Below are 15,797 nucleotides of genomic sequence, written 5' to 3' on the forward strand. Positions count from 1 at the left end.
TATTTCCTTGGCGTCCCAGAAGTCACTAATGCGCATGACAAGAAATCCCCATAGAGATGCAACAGCACCAGCCCCATTGCGCAAGCGCAGTCGCCTTGGTAACAACAAAGGCATCGCTCAATACAAAATCGCCGCATGATCAGTCACAGATTTGACAAGGGTGCTTTTAGATATTTTTACATTTAAGCTGTGTGGTTTAAAGACATTGAATAAAATTTGATCTATTTTTGTCTTGTTGATCCCTTCATTTCTGCAAGTTTCTTTTATTCTTTTGTAGTATATAACAAAGCTACCTAGTATAAAACACAGCAACGTAGTGTATTACACAGGTATAAAGTATATTGCACAGCCACGTAGTGTATTGCACAGCTACAAAGTATATTGGTCAGTGAAGTAGTATATAGCAGAGTCACATAGTTTATAACATAGCCACGTAGAATATTGTAGAGGCACATAGTATATTGCACAGCCACATAGTATATAACAAAGCCATTTACTATATTGCACAGTCAACATAGTATATAACAAAACCACGTAATATATTGCCCAGCCACATAGTATATAACAGAGCCCACGCAGTATGTAACACAGCCCATGTAGTATATAGCAATGTGAGCACTATATGCGTGGTTAAAAAAGACTTAAAATAAAAAAAAAAAAAAAAACACCTTCCAAAGAGCCCTTGAAGTCCTGGCGCCTGTGTGCGGTGCACGCGGCCGCTTCCAGTCCCAAGGTTGGTATGAGCGCAGAACCTGTGATGACCTCACCATCACATGACCGTAACATCACAGCAGGTCCTTCTCACATAGCATCCTTGGCACCAACACTTGCTGCTTGCACTGCTAAGGACAGCGCGCAACGTCGGAGGGTGAGAATAACCTTTTTTTAAAAATATTAGTATTTGTAACATTAGATCTTTTTACTATTGATGCTGCATACACAGCATCAATAGTAAAAAGTTGGTCACACAGGGTTAATAGCTGCAGTAACGGAGTGCATTACACCGCGGTCCGTTAATGCTAGCATTAACCCTGTGTGAGCGCTCAGCGCTGACTGCAGGGCAGTAAAGCAGCGGACATTTCGCTGCCAGACTATGGCAGTCACTGATTGGTCACGGCAATGGTCATGGGCTTTTTGCCACGGCCAATCAGCAACTTGGATATCAATGACAGACAGAGGCCGCAACCAATGAATATCCGTGACAGACAGACAGAAGTGACCCTTAGACAATTATATAGTAGATTTCAACAGAGATGACGGAGGCAGCTTGTATTTACAACTGATTTTACTGAAGGTAATCTGGTAGATAACTATATACAGTTGTGAGGTAAACAGGTCAACCTGTTCCTTACAGATGATCATATGCAGACAGGCAGTTTCTCTGTGTAATATTGGCTGCTTTCAGATTCTCTCTCTGTGGAGACCCTCACTCAGTTACACCTCAGTGGCTGAGCCATTTTTTTCTCTAAGACAATTTGCCATCCCACAAATGCAGTGAAAATCCTCCCACAATGGCGGCTGTCCGCTGCCTTCCCTTCTTTCTCCCTATGGCAGGGCACAGATCCCTGTAGAGGCCGGTCTCCTGTCAGTCTCACAATGGCAGCTGTCCACTGCCTTCCCTTTTTTCTCCCTGTGGCAGACTTAGATCCCAGTAGAGGCCGGTCTCCTGTCAGTCTCACAATGGCAGCTGTCCACTGCCTTCCCTTTTTTCTCCCTGTGGCAGACTCAGATCCCAGTAGAGGCCGGTCTCCTGTCAGTCTCACAATGGTGGCTGTCCGCTGCCTTCCCTTTTTTCTCCCTGTGGCAGACTTAGATCCCAGTAGAGGCCGGTCTCCTGTCAGTCTCACAATGGCGGCTGTCCACTGCCTTCCCTTCTTTCTCCCTGTGGCAGACTCAGATCCCAGTAGAGGCCGGTCTCCTGTCAGTCTCACATACCAGTCCTTGCTGCCATCACCATCCTATTCTGACTGACTCAGATCTTACCGCCTCATAACAGTTAAATCCTCCCCATAACATGTGACTTCCCAAGAAGCAGCCATTGGTTGACTGTACAGTCAAGACTCCTTCCCATAAACTCAATAAAACCTTTACTCATGTTGTCCCTGTAAGAAAACTCACAATTAAGTAAGACAAGCAAAGAAATGGGAATGACATAGCAAAAACAACATACATTGAAAAGACAGAAAGAACACAAGAACAAAAATACTTCTATCTCAGACACTTTATGTGATAGACCAAAACTAAGCGCATCAAACTCCATAATACACACAGATGACCTTTGCTGATGAATTTTTGGTGTTGACCAGTGTTATTCTCCCTTTACACCTCATAGTAAACATTTCTCTCATTAGGGCATCTTTCCCAGTCACCTGGTCACATCCATGACCCATGCATTAAACAGATGGACGCACAGATAATGACATAATCACATTGGCCCGGCTAGGCTGGAATGGAAATGGACCAGATGAAAGCACACAAAGTCCATTTACTCCATGCAGTCTCCATTGGCTTGCTTTTCCCGTTTTCCTACCTTTAGCACCCAGAACACTGTCCACACATTTCAATACTCCTGTCCATCAAAGACAAAATCTCATAAATCGCCATTAAAGCTGCCAAATCAAGTTCAACAGAAATATAGAGATGAAATTGAAAACATTCTCTCAACTTTGGAGCCAAATATAAGATATGAAATTGAAAACATTCTCTCCACTTTTCACAAAAGGCAATAAAAGTCGGGGTGAGCAGGACGAAGAATGGCCTCAGGTGCCACCTCGTAGGACTCACTCCCCCAATCTGATTTAGCAGCTTGTAAAGTCTGGAAGCAGCACATCCGGACTCTTCGAGTACATGCATCTGATCACAGACCGTAGTCTCACCCATAGCCATTCATTCGTTGCAGAAATTCCGCACACTTCACTGCATACATTTGGATTTACCGGGGGGATTACAATGTAGAGTTTTGGATGCAGCAAAAATAAGCATCAAACCGCGGCTAATTCATGATCAGACTTATGGGGATGTGGGGGGGAAGAGCAGCTGACAAAACCCATCCATAAAGCATCAGCCTCTGGAAGCCGCACAAAGGATTTAGGTGGAAAATTAAAGAGTTCAGTCTGGGAGATAGGCACAATGAGGAAATCTGTGTGTAAGGTTGTGAGAGCAAAATGGGGCATGTAAGGACTGCAGACACGACAAACCTGCAAACATTACACCTCCAGCTCCAGTTTACCGCACCAGTCCAGGGACTCCGAGCTCACCACCACCACCACCAGTAAGACCCGACTCCTCGCAGATCCCTCCGGCCATTATGAAGCTCAAGTCCTTATCCAGTCACAAACTACAAACCAATCATAATGGACTTTTACTAAGGAACAAGACTTCATCACCCTCAGCGACGGCTATGGAAACCCAGCTGTTTTAGGACAATAAATGAAAGCTATAACTCTGGGCACCTCTTGGCTTTGCTGGGGGTGACTATAGGTGACAATGTGACCGTACAGACACCAACACCCTGATCCGTTGCTAATCCATCCCAATAAGGAGCTGGATTCGTCTCCTGACGGATTTTTGTCTTGGGAAGAATCATTTACAGCTTCCTCAGCAATTAACTCTGGAACATCTCGGGAGTCTTGTTAAAATACAATCACGTTCTAAATGATCCAAAATGATCTATTTCCCTCCTGAAAATGAAGGTACGAGCGCTGCATTTCCAGCTGTACAATGTTTACTTTTTCATTTTCTATTTTTTCTTTCTTTCGAACAATCCTGTTTGTTTCCCTATGTTGATTATTCAAAGCAGATGTGCTGTATCCGAGGACCTGCCCGTTCTATCTGCTCGCAGCTGGCCCGGAAGTGCAGGGTTTCAAGAATTAAAGGGGAACGAATGGATAAAAATACAGTTATATGAAAAAGTTTGGGCACCCCTATTAATCTTAAGCTTAATGTTTTATAAAAATTGTTTTTTTTTTCTAACAGCTATTTCAGTTTCATATATCTAATAACTGTTGGACACAGTAATGTTTCTGCCTTGAAATGAGGTTTATTGTGCTAACAGAAAATGTGCAATCTACATTCAAACAAAATTTGACAGGTGCATAAGTATGGGCACCCCACCAGAAAAGTGACATTAATATTTAGTAGATCCTCCTTTTGCAAAAATAAAAGCTTCTAGTCGCTTCCTGTAGCTTTTAATGAGTTCCTGGATGAAGGTATTTTTGACCATTCCTCTTTACAAAACAATTCCAGTTCCGTTAAGTTTGATGGTCGCCAAGCATGGACAGCCATCTTCAAATGATCCCACAGATGTTCAATGATATTCAGGTCTGGGGACTGGGATGGCCATTCCAGAACAGTGTAATTGTTCCTCTGCATGAATGCCTGAGTAGATTTGGAGCGGTGTTTTGGATCATTGTCTTGCTGAAAGATCCATCCCCTGCCTAACTTCAACTTTGTCACTGATTCGTGAACATTATTGTCAAGAATCTGCTGATACTGAGAGGAATCCATGCGTCCCTCAACTTTAACAAGATTCCCAGTGCCGGCATTGGCCACACAGCCCCAAAGCGTGATGGAACCTCCACCAAATTTTACTGTGGGTAGCAAGTGTTTTTCTTGGAATGCTGTGTTTTTTTTTGCTGCCATGCATAACGCCTTTTTGTATGACCAAACAACTCAATCTTGGTTTCATCAGTCCACAGGACCTTCTTCCAAAAAGAAATTGGCTTCTCCAAATGTGCTTTTGCATACCTCAGCCGACTCTGTTTGTGGTGTGCTTGCGGAAACGGTTTCTTTCACATCACTCTCCCATACAGCTTCTCCTTGTGCAAAGTGCGTTGTATAGTTGACCGATGCAGCAAGTTGATGCTGCAGCTCTCTGGAGGTGGTCTGAAGATTGTCCTTGACTGATCTCACCATTCTTCTTCTCTGCCTTTCTGATGGTTTTCTTGGCCTGCCACTTCTGGCCTTAACAAGAACTGTACCTGTGTTCTTCCATTTCCTTACTATGTTCCTCACAGTGGAAATTGACAGGTTAAATCTCTGAGACAGCTTTTTGTATCCTTCCCCTGAACAACTATGTTGAATAATCTTTGTTTTCAGATCATTAGACAGTTGTTTTTAGGAGCCCATGATGCCACTCTTCAGAGGAGATTCAAACAGGAGAACAACTTGCAAGTGGCCACTTTAAGTAGCTTTTCTCATGATTGCATACACCTGGCTATGAAGTTCAAAGCTCAATGAGGTTTGAAAACCATAAAAAAGTGCTTTAGTAAGTCAGTAAAAATTAGGTAGGAGTATTTAAAACAAGAAAATGATAAGGGTGCCTATACTTATGCACCTGTCAAATTTTGTTTGAATGCAGATTGCACATTTTCTGTTAGTACAATAAACCTCGTTTCAAGGCAGAAACATTACTGTGTCCAACAGTTATTAGATATATGAAACTGAAATAGCTGTTGAAAAAATAAACAATTTTTATAAAACATTAAGCTTAAGATTAATAGGGGTGCCCAAACTTTTTCATATAACTGTAAACCTGAATGGAGCCACTATGGCGGCTGGGTAAAGTGTCTTTACATATTATATTAGTTAGTACATGCCACTAAAGTCCAAGAAGAGTTTCTACTGCACTTGTGTGGCAGGTGGAGCGGTGACAATGCATGAGGTGGCCGGCGCCACAACCACCCTAAGACCATTCTCCTTTTAACATTTCATGGGTCCTGGTCAACTTAGAAAAAATTCCTTACGTCATCTTCTGTCAACAGCAAAAACACTGACCCCGTGTCACCACAGTCCCCCAGCCCTCCATCTCTAGAGGTACAGCAACAGGCCACCAGCCCTCCATCTCTAGAGGTACAGCAACACTCATCCAGCCCTCCATCTCTAGAGATACAGCAACACTCCACCAGCCCTCCATCTCTAGAGGTACAGCAACAGTCCACCAGCCCTCCATCTCTAGAGGTACAGCAACAGTCCACCAGCCCTCCATCTCTAGAGGTACAGCAACAATCCACCAGCCCTCCATCTCTAGAGGTACAGCAACAGTCCACCAGCCCTCCATCTCTAGAGGTACAACTCCATACTTAGCGATATCTACTTGACTCATGGAAAAATGAATTTCTTAAACCCCCAAGACAGAGGGCAGCTTTTCCAATGTCACTGGTCTTCACACTAATCTGGTGCTTACTGGACTCTATTAGGGAAAATAATGTCCACCATAGAGTCACGCTCAGAACTCCCAGCAGCACCTGCAGACATCCTCATGATTTGAGTTATCACACTTGGATCGGTTTCGTACCCCACTCTCACCCTCCCTGTACTTTTCTCACCATGGAGACAGCTAAAACCCTCACTGTCGCCCTGATCCACTCCCGCCTGGATTACTGTAACGCTCTATTAATTGGCCTCCCCCTCACTCGACTTTCCCCTCTCCAGTCTATCCTTAATGCAGCAGCCAGGGTCGTCCATCTCGCTAATCGTTACTCGGACGCGTCCGCTCTTCGCCAGTCGTTACACTGGCTACCCATTCATTACAGGATACAATTCAAAGTACTTGTTCTCCCCCACAAAGCTCTCCACAGTGCGGCACCCCCTTACATCTCCTCCCTCATTTCTGTCTATCGGCCTAACAGACCACTGCGCTCTGCAAATGACTTTCGACTAACCTCTACATTAATCCGTCCCTCCCACTCCCGACTACAAGACTTCTCCCGTGCTGCGCCAATCCTCTGGAATGCTCTACCCCAAGATATTAGGACCATCCATAATTTGCATAGTTTTAGGCGCTCCCTCAAAACATATTTGTTCAGAGCGGCCTATCACGTTCACTAATCAAAGTTATGTTATGTTTGTGTGTGTGTGTGGCCCATTCACTATCCCCATCTACCCCCCACCCCCTGAAGATGGCTGGACCCTCATTGTAAACACATCATTGTAAATACACACCTGTGCTTTGCATCTCCCCCACCTCATTGTAGATTGTAAGCTATCACGAGCAGGGGCGGCTTATTTTGCTTTAATTATTGTATTGTTAACGTTGTTACTTATGACTTTTGTGTTTGAAACTGTTAAACTGTAAAGCGCTGCGGAATATGTTGGCGCTATATAAATAAAGATTATTATTATTATCAGTTGGGTCTCTTTCCTTTCTCACTGCTCCAAACAGCTCTTCACTAGATTAAGACACTGAGACTTGTGAACCTTGTGCATAGTCATCAGATCCCCGGCTTCAGGGCTCCAGCACAGAGGTCAATGACTTCCATATTAGATGACATTGCACTTTTTGCACCTTGTAACCCCACAGAATAATGCCCAGGTAATAATGATGTCACCCTCACAGAAGGAGCGTCGCTGCTAGAACAGGAATGCCGGGTTTACTTTATGATGCCTTTTTTGTTGCTAAAGTATTGAGTTGCAAATATTGAAGAAATTAAATAATCCTCTGAACAACAAACAAGGTTTGGGACGGGCAGGAATGTGTCTGGTGGCTCAGACGGTCACCGCTCTGCTGCTGCATAGACAGAAACCTCGCGGATGGTGACCTACGCTGCAGCGCCCTCCACTGGTCACAGGACAAGACGCAGCCAGAGAGAGATCACAGGGAGGAAAGCAGATTACAGCCAGGATTTCATGGATTCCTGGAGGGTGGATGGTCTAAATGGCTGCATTCTGTCACAAGCCTGTTATGTTTAGATGGAAAGAAAAATAAAATGGGAGTCCTCAGTTATTGATCCATTTTAGTGGCGAACTGAAGTGATAACAGGTGAGAATCTTCAAAATTCACCATTTAAAAAACAAAAACAAACAAACATTAGTAAACATGAAAATAAGAAACTAAATAGATCAAAACAGCGGAATCGGCTTCTTCCCTTTCTGGACTCCCCATTCAGTCTCAAACTTCTCCATTCACAAATAAAATCTATCTTCGGACAATATGATTTCCTCGTTACCGAGAGACATGACAGATGGTGCTCATAAAGTTCTATGGAGAAATGCAACTGTGGCTTCAAGAGAACTTACAGCAGAACATGTGTGTCTGCTCCTCTCTCCTCCATAGAACTTCACGAGCACCAACTGTAATCTTCTACATCAGGAATGGGAAGGTCTGCATTCACCAAATAGACATTTTACCCATGAATTTAGCGTGAAACATCCGTCCGGAAGGAGAAAGCGGTCAATTTATCTGATAAATTTATCTTTAGCCTTCTAATCGAGCACTCCGCCTCCTAGCCACAGGTGTTTTAATTACAGCAGGTCCAATACCCCTCCACAGAGAGAGAGAATTTTAGTCTAGGAAGAGGTTTCACAGGTACCCATTCAGATGGAGACATTTATTCTCAGCGAGGTAAGGCAAGTGTAGGACCTGGTATAAGAGAGATGCCGTAAAGTGGCTACCAGGTACACATAAAATTGGCCATTTTTATGCGCTAAACGCTCTCATTTTTCATATTTCTAGTGCAGTAATGCAATTCAATTTTCGTGTTTCATGTTTGCATGTTTTAGCGCTGCAGTGTGCTGCCTTATTTACTTGACAATTTATCTGATAAGATATATTACAAAGTTGCTTATTTTGATGTATATAATAAAATTACCCGGAAAGTACCGCTGGCCATGTCTCAGTTTCTTCACCTGCCTTGCTTCTCTTACTGGTTAGCGTACGGTTTTGTCAGTATACCAACTCCTGGACATTCTAATCCCATCTTGGAACCAAAAGGTGCAAAACTTACAAAGTGCCCATCTGGATTGTCGTTCGGCCCAGACTGCATGGAACAGCTGCATCCTACTATACACAAGTGCTGGGGTCTCCGCTCCCCTCTACAATGGGCGGACCACCATACATGCTAATGACGAATGCTCCTGGGATTTCACAATTACAACTTTCCAGGGTGTTGGGAATTGCGGCATCAAGTCCATCCTCAGGACGCACAGATCGAACGTTATTTCTACACACGGCATCTTTGTTGTCTTTTTTTTCACTTGTTTGCTGGAAAAGCTATTGAGTGCAGAATCGGGGTCAGCTGCCAAACGTACAACAGCGGCTCTTGTGGTTTTAGTTTGACATCAAAGCCCCGACACATAAAGGCGGCTCAGAAGGCCCCGGCACCGGCTGCTATTTATACCTCGCACAGACTCTGTTAAAGGGATATTGTCCCACCCCTTCCCTTTATGATCTTTATGGTAATTACAAGCACTGGGAAGGAGGCCAAAAACATCTCAGAAAACTGGCATCACCCTAAATATTTACAGCCCGAAGAAAGCAGAGGTGGCGAGATCACCTGAGACTAACAGCGGCTATCAGACCTCAGAGGTGTCTGCGTAGAGTCACTATCATATACCGCTACATCAACAATATTCTCAGGAGTAACATGTATTCTTCACAAATTAAACCACTATGGGAAAGAATAATTGTCCCTTAATTTTACCCAACAATTTACATTCTGTCCATAAGAAGAACAGTACAGTCCTCATAGGAGGTGACGGTGCCCCCTATAATACCCTGCACACATCCACAGCGTGGTCCGATAGGTGGAGGCCAAATGTGAAATAACTATTGTATGAAGCCCCCTGGTGTCTGCCGGCAGCCACAAGGAACAATGGTGGCCACCGAATGACAAGCCTGCAGACCACACTGCCACTTACCAAGTCAGCCCCATAGTGGTTTATTGCCTGTGGCTGAATCTAATGGCAGGAGATGGCAACTCCGAGAGATGAACGTCACACAGATTCCTGCACCTGGATCTTTCCAGAGATTGGTCTCTAAGTAGGAGGAACAGCGTCAGGATCAGCAGAGGATCCAATATATGACCTGACACGGGGAGCTCCGATATATCACCTGACACGGGGGGCTCCGATATACAACTTGACACGGGGAGCTCCGATATATCACCTGACACGGGGAGCTCCGATATATCACCTGACACGGGGAGCTCCGATATATGACCTGACACGGGGAGCTCCGATATACAACTTGACACGGGGGGCTCCGATATATGACCTGACACGGGGGGCTCCGATATATCACCTGACACGGGGGGCTCCGATATATCACCTGACACGGGGAGCTCCGATATATCACCTGACACGGGGAGCTCCGATATATGACCTGACACGGGGAGCTCCGATATATGACCTGACACGGGGAGCTCCGATATATGACCTGACACGGGGAGCTCCGATATATGACCTGACACGGGGAGCTCCGATATATGACCTGACACGGGGAGCTCCGATATATGACCTGACACGGGGAGCTCCGATATATGACCTGACACGGGGGCTCCGATATATGACCTGACACGGGGGGCTCCGATATACGACCTGACACGGGGAGCTCCGATATATCACCTGACACGGGGAGCTCCGATATATCACCTGACACGGGGAGCTCCGATATATCACCTGACACGGGGAGCTCCGATATATCACCTGACACGGGGAGCTCCGATATACGACCTGACACGGGGGCTCCGATATATGACCTGACACGGGGAGCTCCGATATATCACCTGACACGGGGAGCTCCGATATATCACCTGACACGGGGAGCTCCGATATATGACCTGACACGGGGAGCTCCGATATATCACCTGACACGGGGAGCTCCGATATACGACCTGACACGGGGAGCTCCGATATACGACCTGACACGGGGAGCTCCGATATATCACCTGACACGGGGAGCTCCGATATACGACCTGACACGGGGAGCTCCGATATATCACCTGACACGGGGAGCTCCGATATATCACCTGACACGGGGAGCTCCGATATATGACCTGACACGGGGAGCTCCGATATATGACCTGACACGGGGAGCTCCGATATACGACCTGACACGGGGAGCTCCGATATATCACCTGACACGGGGAGCTCCGATATATGACCTGACACGGGGAGCTCCGATATATGACCTGACACGGGGAGCTCCGATATACGACCTGACACGGGGAGCTCCGATATATGACCTGACACGGGGAGCTCCGATATACGACCTGACACGGGGAGCTCCGATATACGACCTGACACGGGGAGCTCCGATATATCACCTGACACGGGGAGCTCCGATATATGACCTGACACGGGGAGCTCCGATATATGACCTGACACGGGGAGCTCCGATATATGACCTGACACGGGGAGCTCCGATATACGACCTGACACGGGGAGCTCCGATATATCACCTGACACGGGGAGCTCCGATATATCACCTGACACGGGGAGCTCCGATATATCACCTGACACGGGGAGCTCCGATATATGACCTGACACGGGGAGCTCCGATATATCACCTGACACGGGGAGCTCCGATATATCACCTGACACGGGGAGCTCCGATATACGACCTGACACGGGGAGCTCCGATATATGACCTGACACGGGGAGCTCCGATATATGACCTGACACGGGGAGCTCCGATATACGACCTGACACGGGGAGCTCCGATATACGACCTGACACGGGGAGCTCCGATATACGACCTGACACGGGGAGCTCCGATATACGACCTGACACGGGGAGCTCCGATATATGACCTGACACGGGGAGCTCCGATATATGACCTGACACGGGGAGCTCCGATATACGACCTGACACGGGGAGCTCCGATATACGACCTGACACGGGGAGCTCCGATATACGACCTGACACGGGGAGCTCCGATATACGACCTGACACGGGGGGGGGGGGGGGGGCTCTGATATACGACCTGACACGGGGAGCTCCGATATATGACCTGACACGGGGGGGGGCTCCGCTATATGACTGGCACAGGAAGGTCTGATATACGACCTGACACGGGGAGCTCCGATATACGACCTGACACGGGGAGCTCCGATATATGACCTGACACGGGGAGCTCCGATATACGACCTGACACGGGGGGGCTCTGATATACGACCTGACACGGAGGGCTCCGATATATGACTGGCACATAGAAAAAGGGGAATGAATGTAACAAGAAAACATCAAGCGAACAGAGAGGCCCCTTTAGTGTGAGACTGATAGAGGAGCCGAGTGCCTACCCTCCTGATATGTCTTATAAGCCACATATTTTGGACCCGGTGGAATTGCTTCAGCCTTATATACATCTCTACTAAATAGTAGAAGCTCCTAGACCCCGATGAATGTTAAATGTCAGAATGAAGCAGTAGAATCTCACACACTGGAGTCTCCGGGTCGGTAATAGATTGATTGCACACATTGTGCCATACCACCCCGGGGACTGTCCCTAACAGCTCAGGCTGACCTGTTCAGTAACGTTCTGATGGACCTCAGCCATCGGCTGCTCTTTCACCTGAATTGTGCTCATCTGCGATCAATATCTCTCAGCAACATACAATAGTTTTAGAGAAAAGCTTTTTTTTCCCTTAGGTATGAAAGCGACTATGATGGAAATGGATAAAAGGAAGACCACCTCCCCATAGGTCACTGAAAATCCTTAGTAAATACGGAAATTCCTTACAAAAGCATTGCACACAGAAACACGGACTGTCTCTGGGGGCTTGTAACAGTCAAAGGCATCAGCCACATGATGTGTGCAGTCACTTAGGCAAGGTGTTGCTTTAAAGGGTTTTCTGACTTTACAAAGCCCCTGTCTTCTGGTTTGTAATGTGTGTGTGTGTGTGTGTGTGTGTGTGTGTGTGTGTGTGTGTGTGTATATATATATATATGTATATAAACGTGTACCTACCTCACCCTCCCCAGGTCCAGTGTTAAGTGTCCACTGCTGCCCCGGTGCCTGTTATTGGCTGCAGCGTTGACATAAGACACTTATCACACAGATTGTCTGCAGCCAATAGTAGACTCCAAGGCAGCAGTGAGGAGACTCCGTCCTGGACCAGGGGAGCGCGTGTCAAGAAAAGTTTGTGTTAGTTTTTTACCACAAACTGCAGCCAGGAGACAAGAAAACCCTTCAATACATGCTATATACTGTTGAAGTAAATACAAATGTGGACTACCATGTAACCTAAAGACGATGGCGCCGGTCACTGGCTCCTAGGAAACTGTGCAGCACGAGACCCCTCTTCCCACTCAGTAACGACCCCTTGATATGAGTCGATGATCAGCAATCCAGTGTGTAATTAGTGGCTCGTTCCCGGCCATCGGCCTCCTGTACACTCACCGAATGCCACTTGTTTCTGGGGAGAGACCTCAGCACCTACATGCCCCTCGATAGTCTCTGACCTCCCACAACATCTTCTCCTGAAATACTCTGTGCTGACATGAGTAAGAAGACTTGTTTGATAGTTTTTAAGACAAAGATAACTCTTTCTTTTTTTCCTATCATATCCATTTCATCCCCTTCGCTTAAAATATTTTATCTTTTTAGATAATGAGGGAATGTAAGCTTGGTGCGGGGTCTCGTCCCCTTCCTCCTTCACCACTTAGGCATTCTATAAGAAAGACCTGAAATTCCTGGGCTGAGGAGGGAGCATAACTCATCCCCACATTGTCCTGCACCAGTCCTCATTATAAACAGCTTTATGTCACACATGGAAGTGATGTCCGGGGAGTGGGAGAAATCAGCGATGATACAACGGTAAGGAAAGAACAGTACCTGGCCGTCCTGACCCACGTGGACCTGATGGATCTGTAGGTTCCCCTGTAAAACACACACGGATGTTAGAATTAGCAAACACTGAGCCAAGGACAATTTACTGTATGTAACTAATAACCAGTAAGGCTGCTCGCCGCAACCAGTAAGGCTCCTGGACGTAACCAGTAAGGCTCCTCACCGCAACCAGTAAGGCTTCTCACCGTAACCAGTAAGGCTCCTCGCCGCAACCAGTAAGGCTGCTCGCCGCAACCAGTAAGGCTCCTCGCCGCAACCAGTAAGGCTGCTCGCCGCAACCAGTAAGGCTCCTCACCATTACCAGTAACGCTCCTCACCGTAACCAGTAAGGTTCATCACCGTAACCAGTAAGGCTCCTCACCATTACCAGTAACGCTCCTCACAGTAACCAGTAAGACTCCTCACCATTACCAGTAAGGTTCATCACCGTAACCAGTAAGGCTCCTCGCCGCAACCAGTAAGACTTCTCACCGTAACCAGTAACGCTCCTCACCATTACCAGTAACGCTCCTCACAGTAACCAGTAAGGCTCCTCACCATTACCAGTAACGCTCCTCACAGTAACCAGTAAGGCTCCTCGCCATTACCAGTAACGCTCCTCACAGTAACCAGTAAGGCTCCTCGCCGCAACGAGTAAGGCTCCTCACCATAACCAGTAAGCCTCCTCACCATAACCAGTAAGCCTCCTCACCATAACCAGTAAGCCTCCTCACCATAACCAGTAACGCTCCTCACCATAACCAGTAAGGCTCCTCACCATAACCAGTAAGGCTCCTCACCCTAACCAGTAAGCCTCCTCACCATAACCAGTAAGCCTCCTCACCATAACCAGTAACGCTCCTCACCATAACCAGTAAGCCTCCTCACCATAACCAGTAAGCCTCCTCACCATAACCAGTAAGGCTCCTCACCCTAACCAGTAAGCCTCCTCACCATAACCAGTAACGCTCCTCACCATAACCAGTAAGCCTCCTCACCATAACCAGTAAGCCTCCTCACCATAACCAGTAAGGCTCCTCACCCTAACCAGTAAGCCTCCTCACCATAACCAGTAACGCTCCTCACCATAACCAGTAAGGCTCCTCACCATAACCAGTAAGGCTCCTCACCCTAACCAGTAAGGCTCCTTACCATAACCAGCAAGGCTCCTCACCATAACCATTAAGGCTCCTCACCGTAACCAAAAACGCTCATCACCGTAACCAGTAAGACTCCTCACCGTAACCAGTAAGGCTCCTCACTGTAACCAGTAAGGCTCCTCACCATAACCAGTAAGCCTCCTCACCACGCTGCCATTTATCAGTCCGGTCCTGTATACAGGCCTTCATCGCAGCCGCGGGCCGTCCTCATAGAGAGTGAACGTCCTCTATCATTAACAGGAGGACGGACGATCGGTGCAGGAGTGTAAAAACAATTCCCAAGAGCCGCTGTGCAATTTATCATCCTTTCAGTGAATCACAGAAACAAGTATAACTGATGAATTTCATAAAAACAAAGGGCAAAACCAGGCGAGGGGTCACCATCTGTGCACGGCGCTGCCAACGAGCGGGCGATCTCTGCAGGTAGCGGCTCATCCATCTGCAGAAAATCATCATTAACAGTGGCAGAAACCAGCCGACATGAGACAGGGCATCAGGGCGACACCTCCAGCGCCATCCGTCACACTAATGCTGCACACATTTTACTACCTGTTATTCTGTGAGGTTCCTATAGAGAAGTCTGTGTCCTGTAAAGAGGGTTTACTCTCGGGGGCAATTCCTATGGAGGCATTTATGGCACATGCACAGAAAGGTCAGAATGGTCCGGAAGATGCGGGTCACATTGCTGGGGCCCGGATTTATTTATTGGGGATAGCGCCCCACCTCGTGCTGTCGAGGACAGGGAATCGCCTGCGCTTGGAGCAGCTTTCCATTCTGTTCTATGACAGCAGGTGCAGCCACCTCTCCATTCCTGACAGCACCACATCAGTCTGACATTTATAGCTTGTCCTGTGAATGTGCCACAAATGGCCCAAGTGGGAAGAAGACCCCTCCAGTTGTGCAACAAATTCTTATGTCACATAAAGATGACATGGATTCAACACCGGGAGATTTTGAGGCTATAAGACAGTGCTGTCCATCTAACTGGCCTGTCTGCCTCGCACTCTCCCCCGCCTCACACTCTCTGTCCTGTCTGTCTAACTGGCCTGTCTCCCCCGCCTCACACTCTCCCCGCTTCACACTCTCCACCG

General features: G+C 47.0%; 1 protein-coding gene across 1 annotated transcript in view; it reads right to left on the bottom strand.

Annotated features, from left to right (window-relative positions):
• Nucleotides 1–15,797, bottom strand: part of BANP (BTG3 associated nuclear protein) — a 369,258-nt gene that overhangs the window by 125,127 nt on the left and 228,334 nt on the right. The window contains exon 11 of the mRNA XM_069739403.1: nt 13,553–13,597. Coding sequence (XP_069595504.1) covers nt 13,553–13,597 — 45 coding nt within the window. The remainder of the gene's footprint in view (nt 1–13,552; nt 13,598–15,797) is intronic.

Source organism: Ranitomeya imitator, chromosome 9 (genome assembly GCF_032444005.1).
Source record: "Ranitomeya imitator isolate aRanImi1 chromosome 9, aRanImi1.pri, whole genome shotgun sequence".
NCBI lineage: Eukaryota > Metazoa > Chordata > Amphibia > Anura > Dendrobatidae > Ranitomeya > Ranitomeya imitator.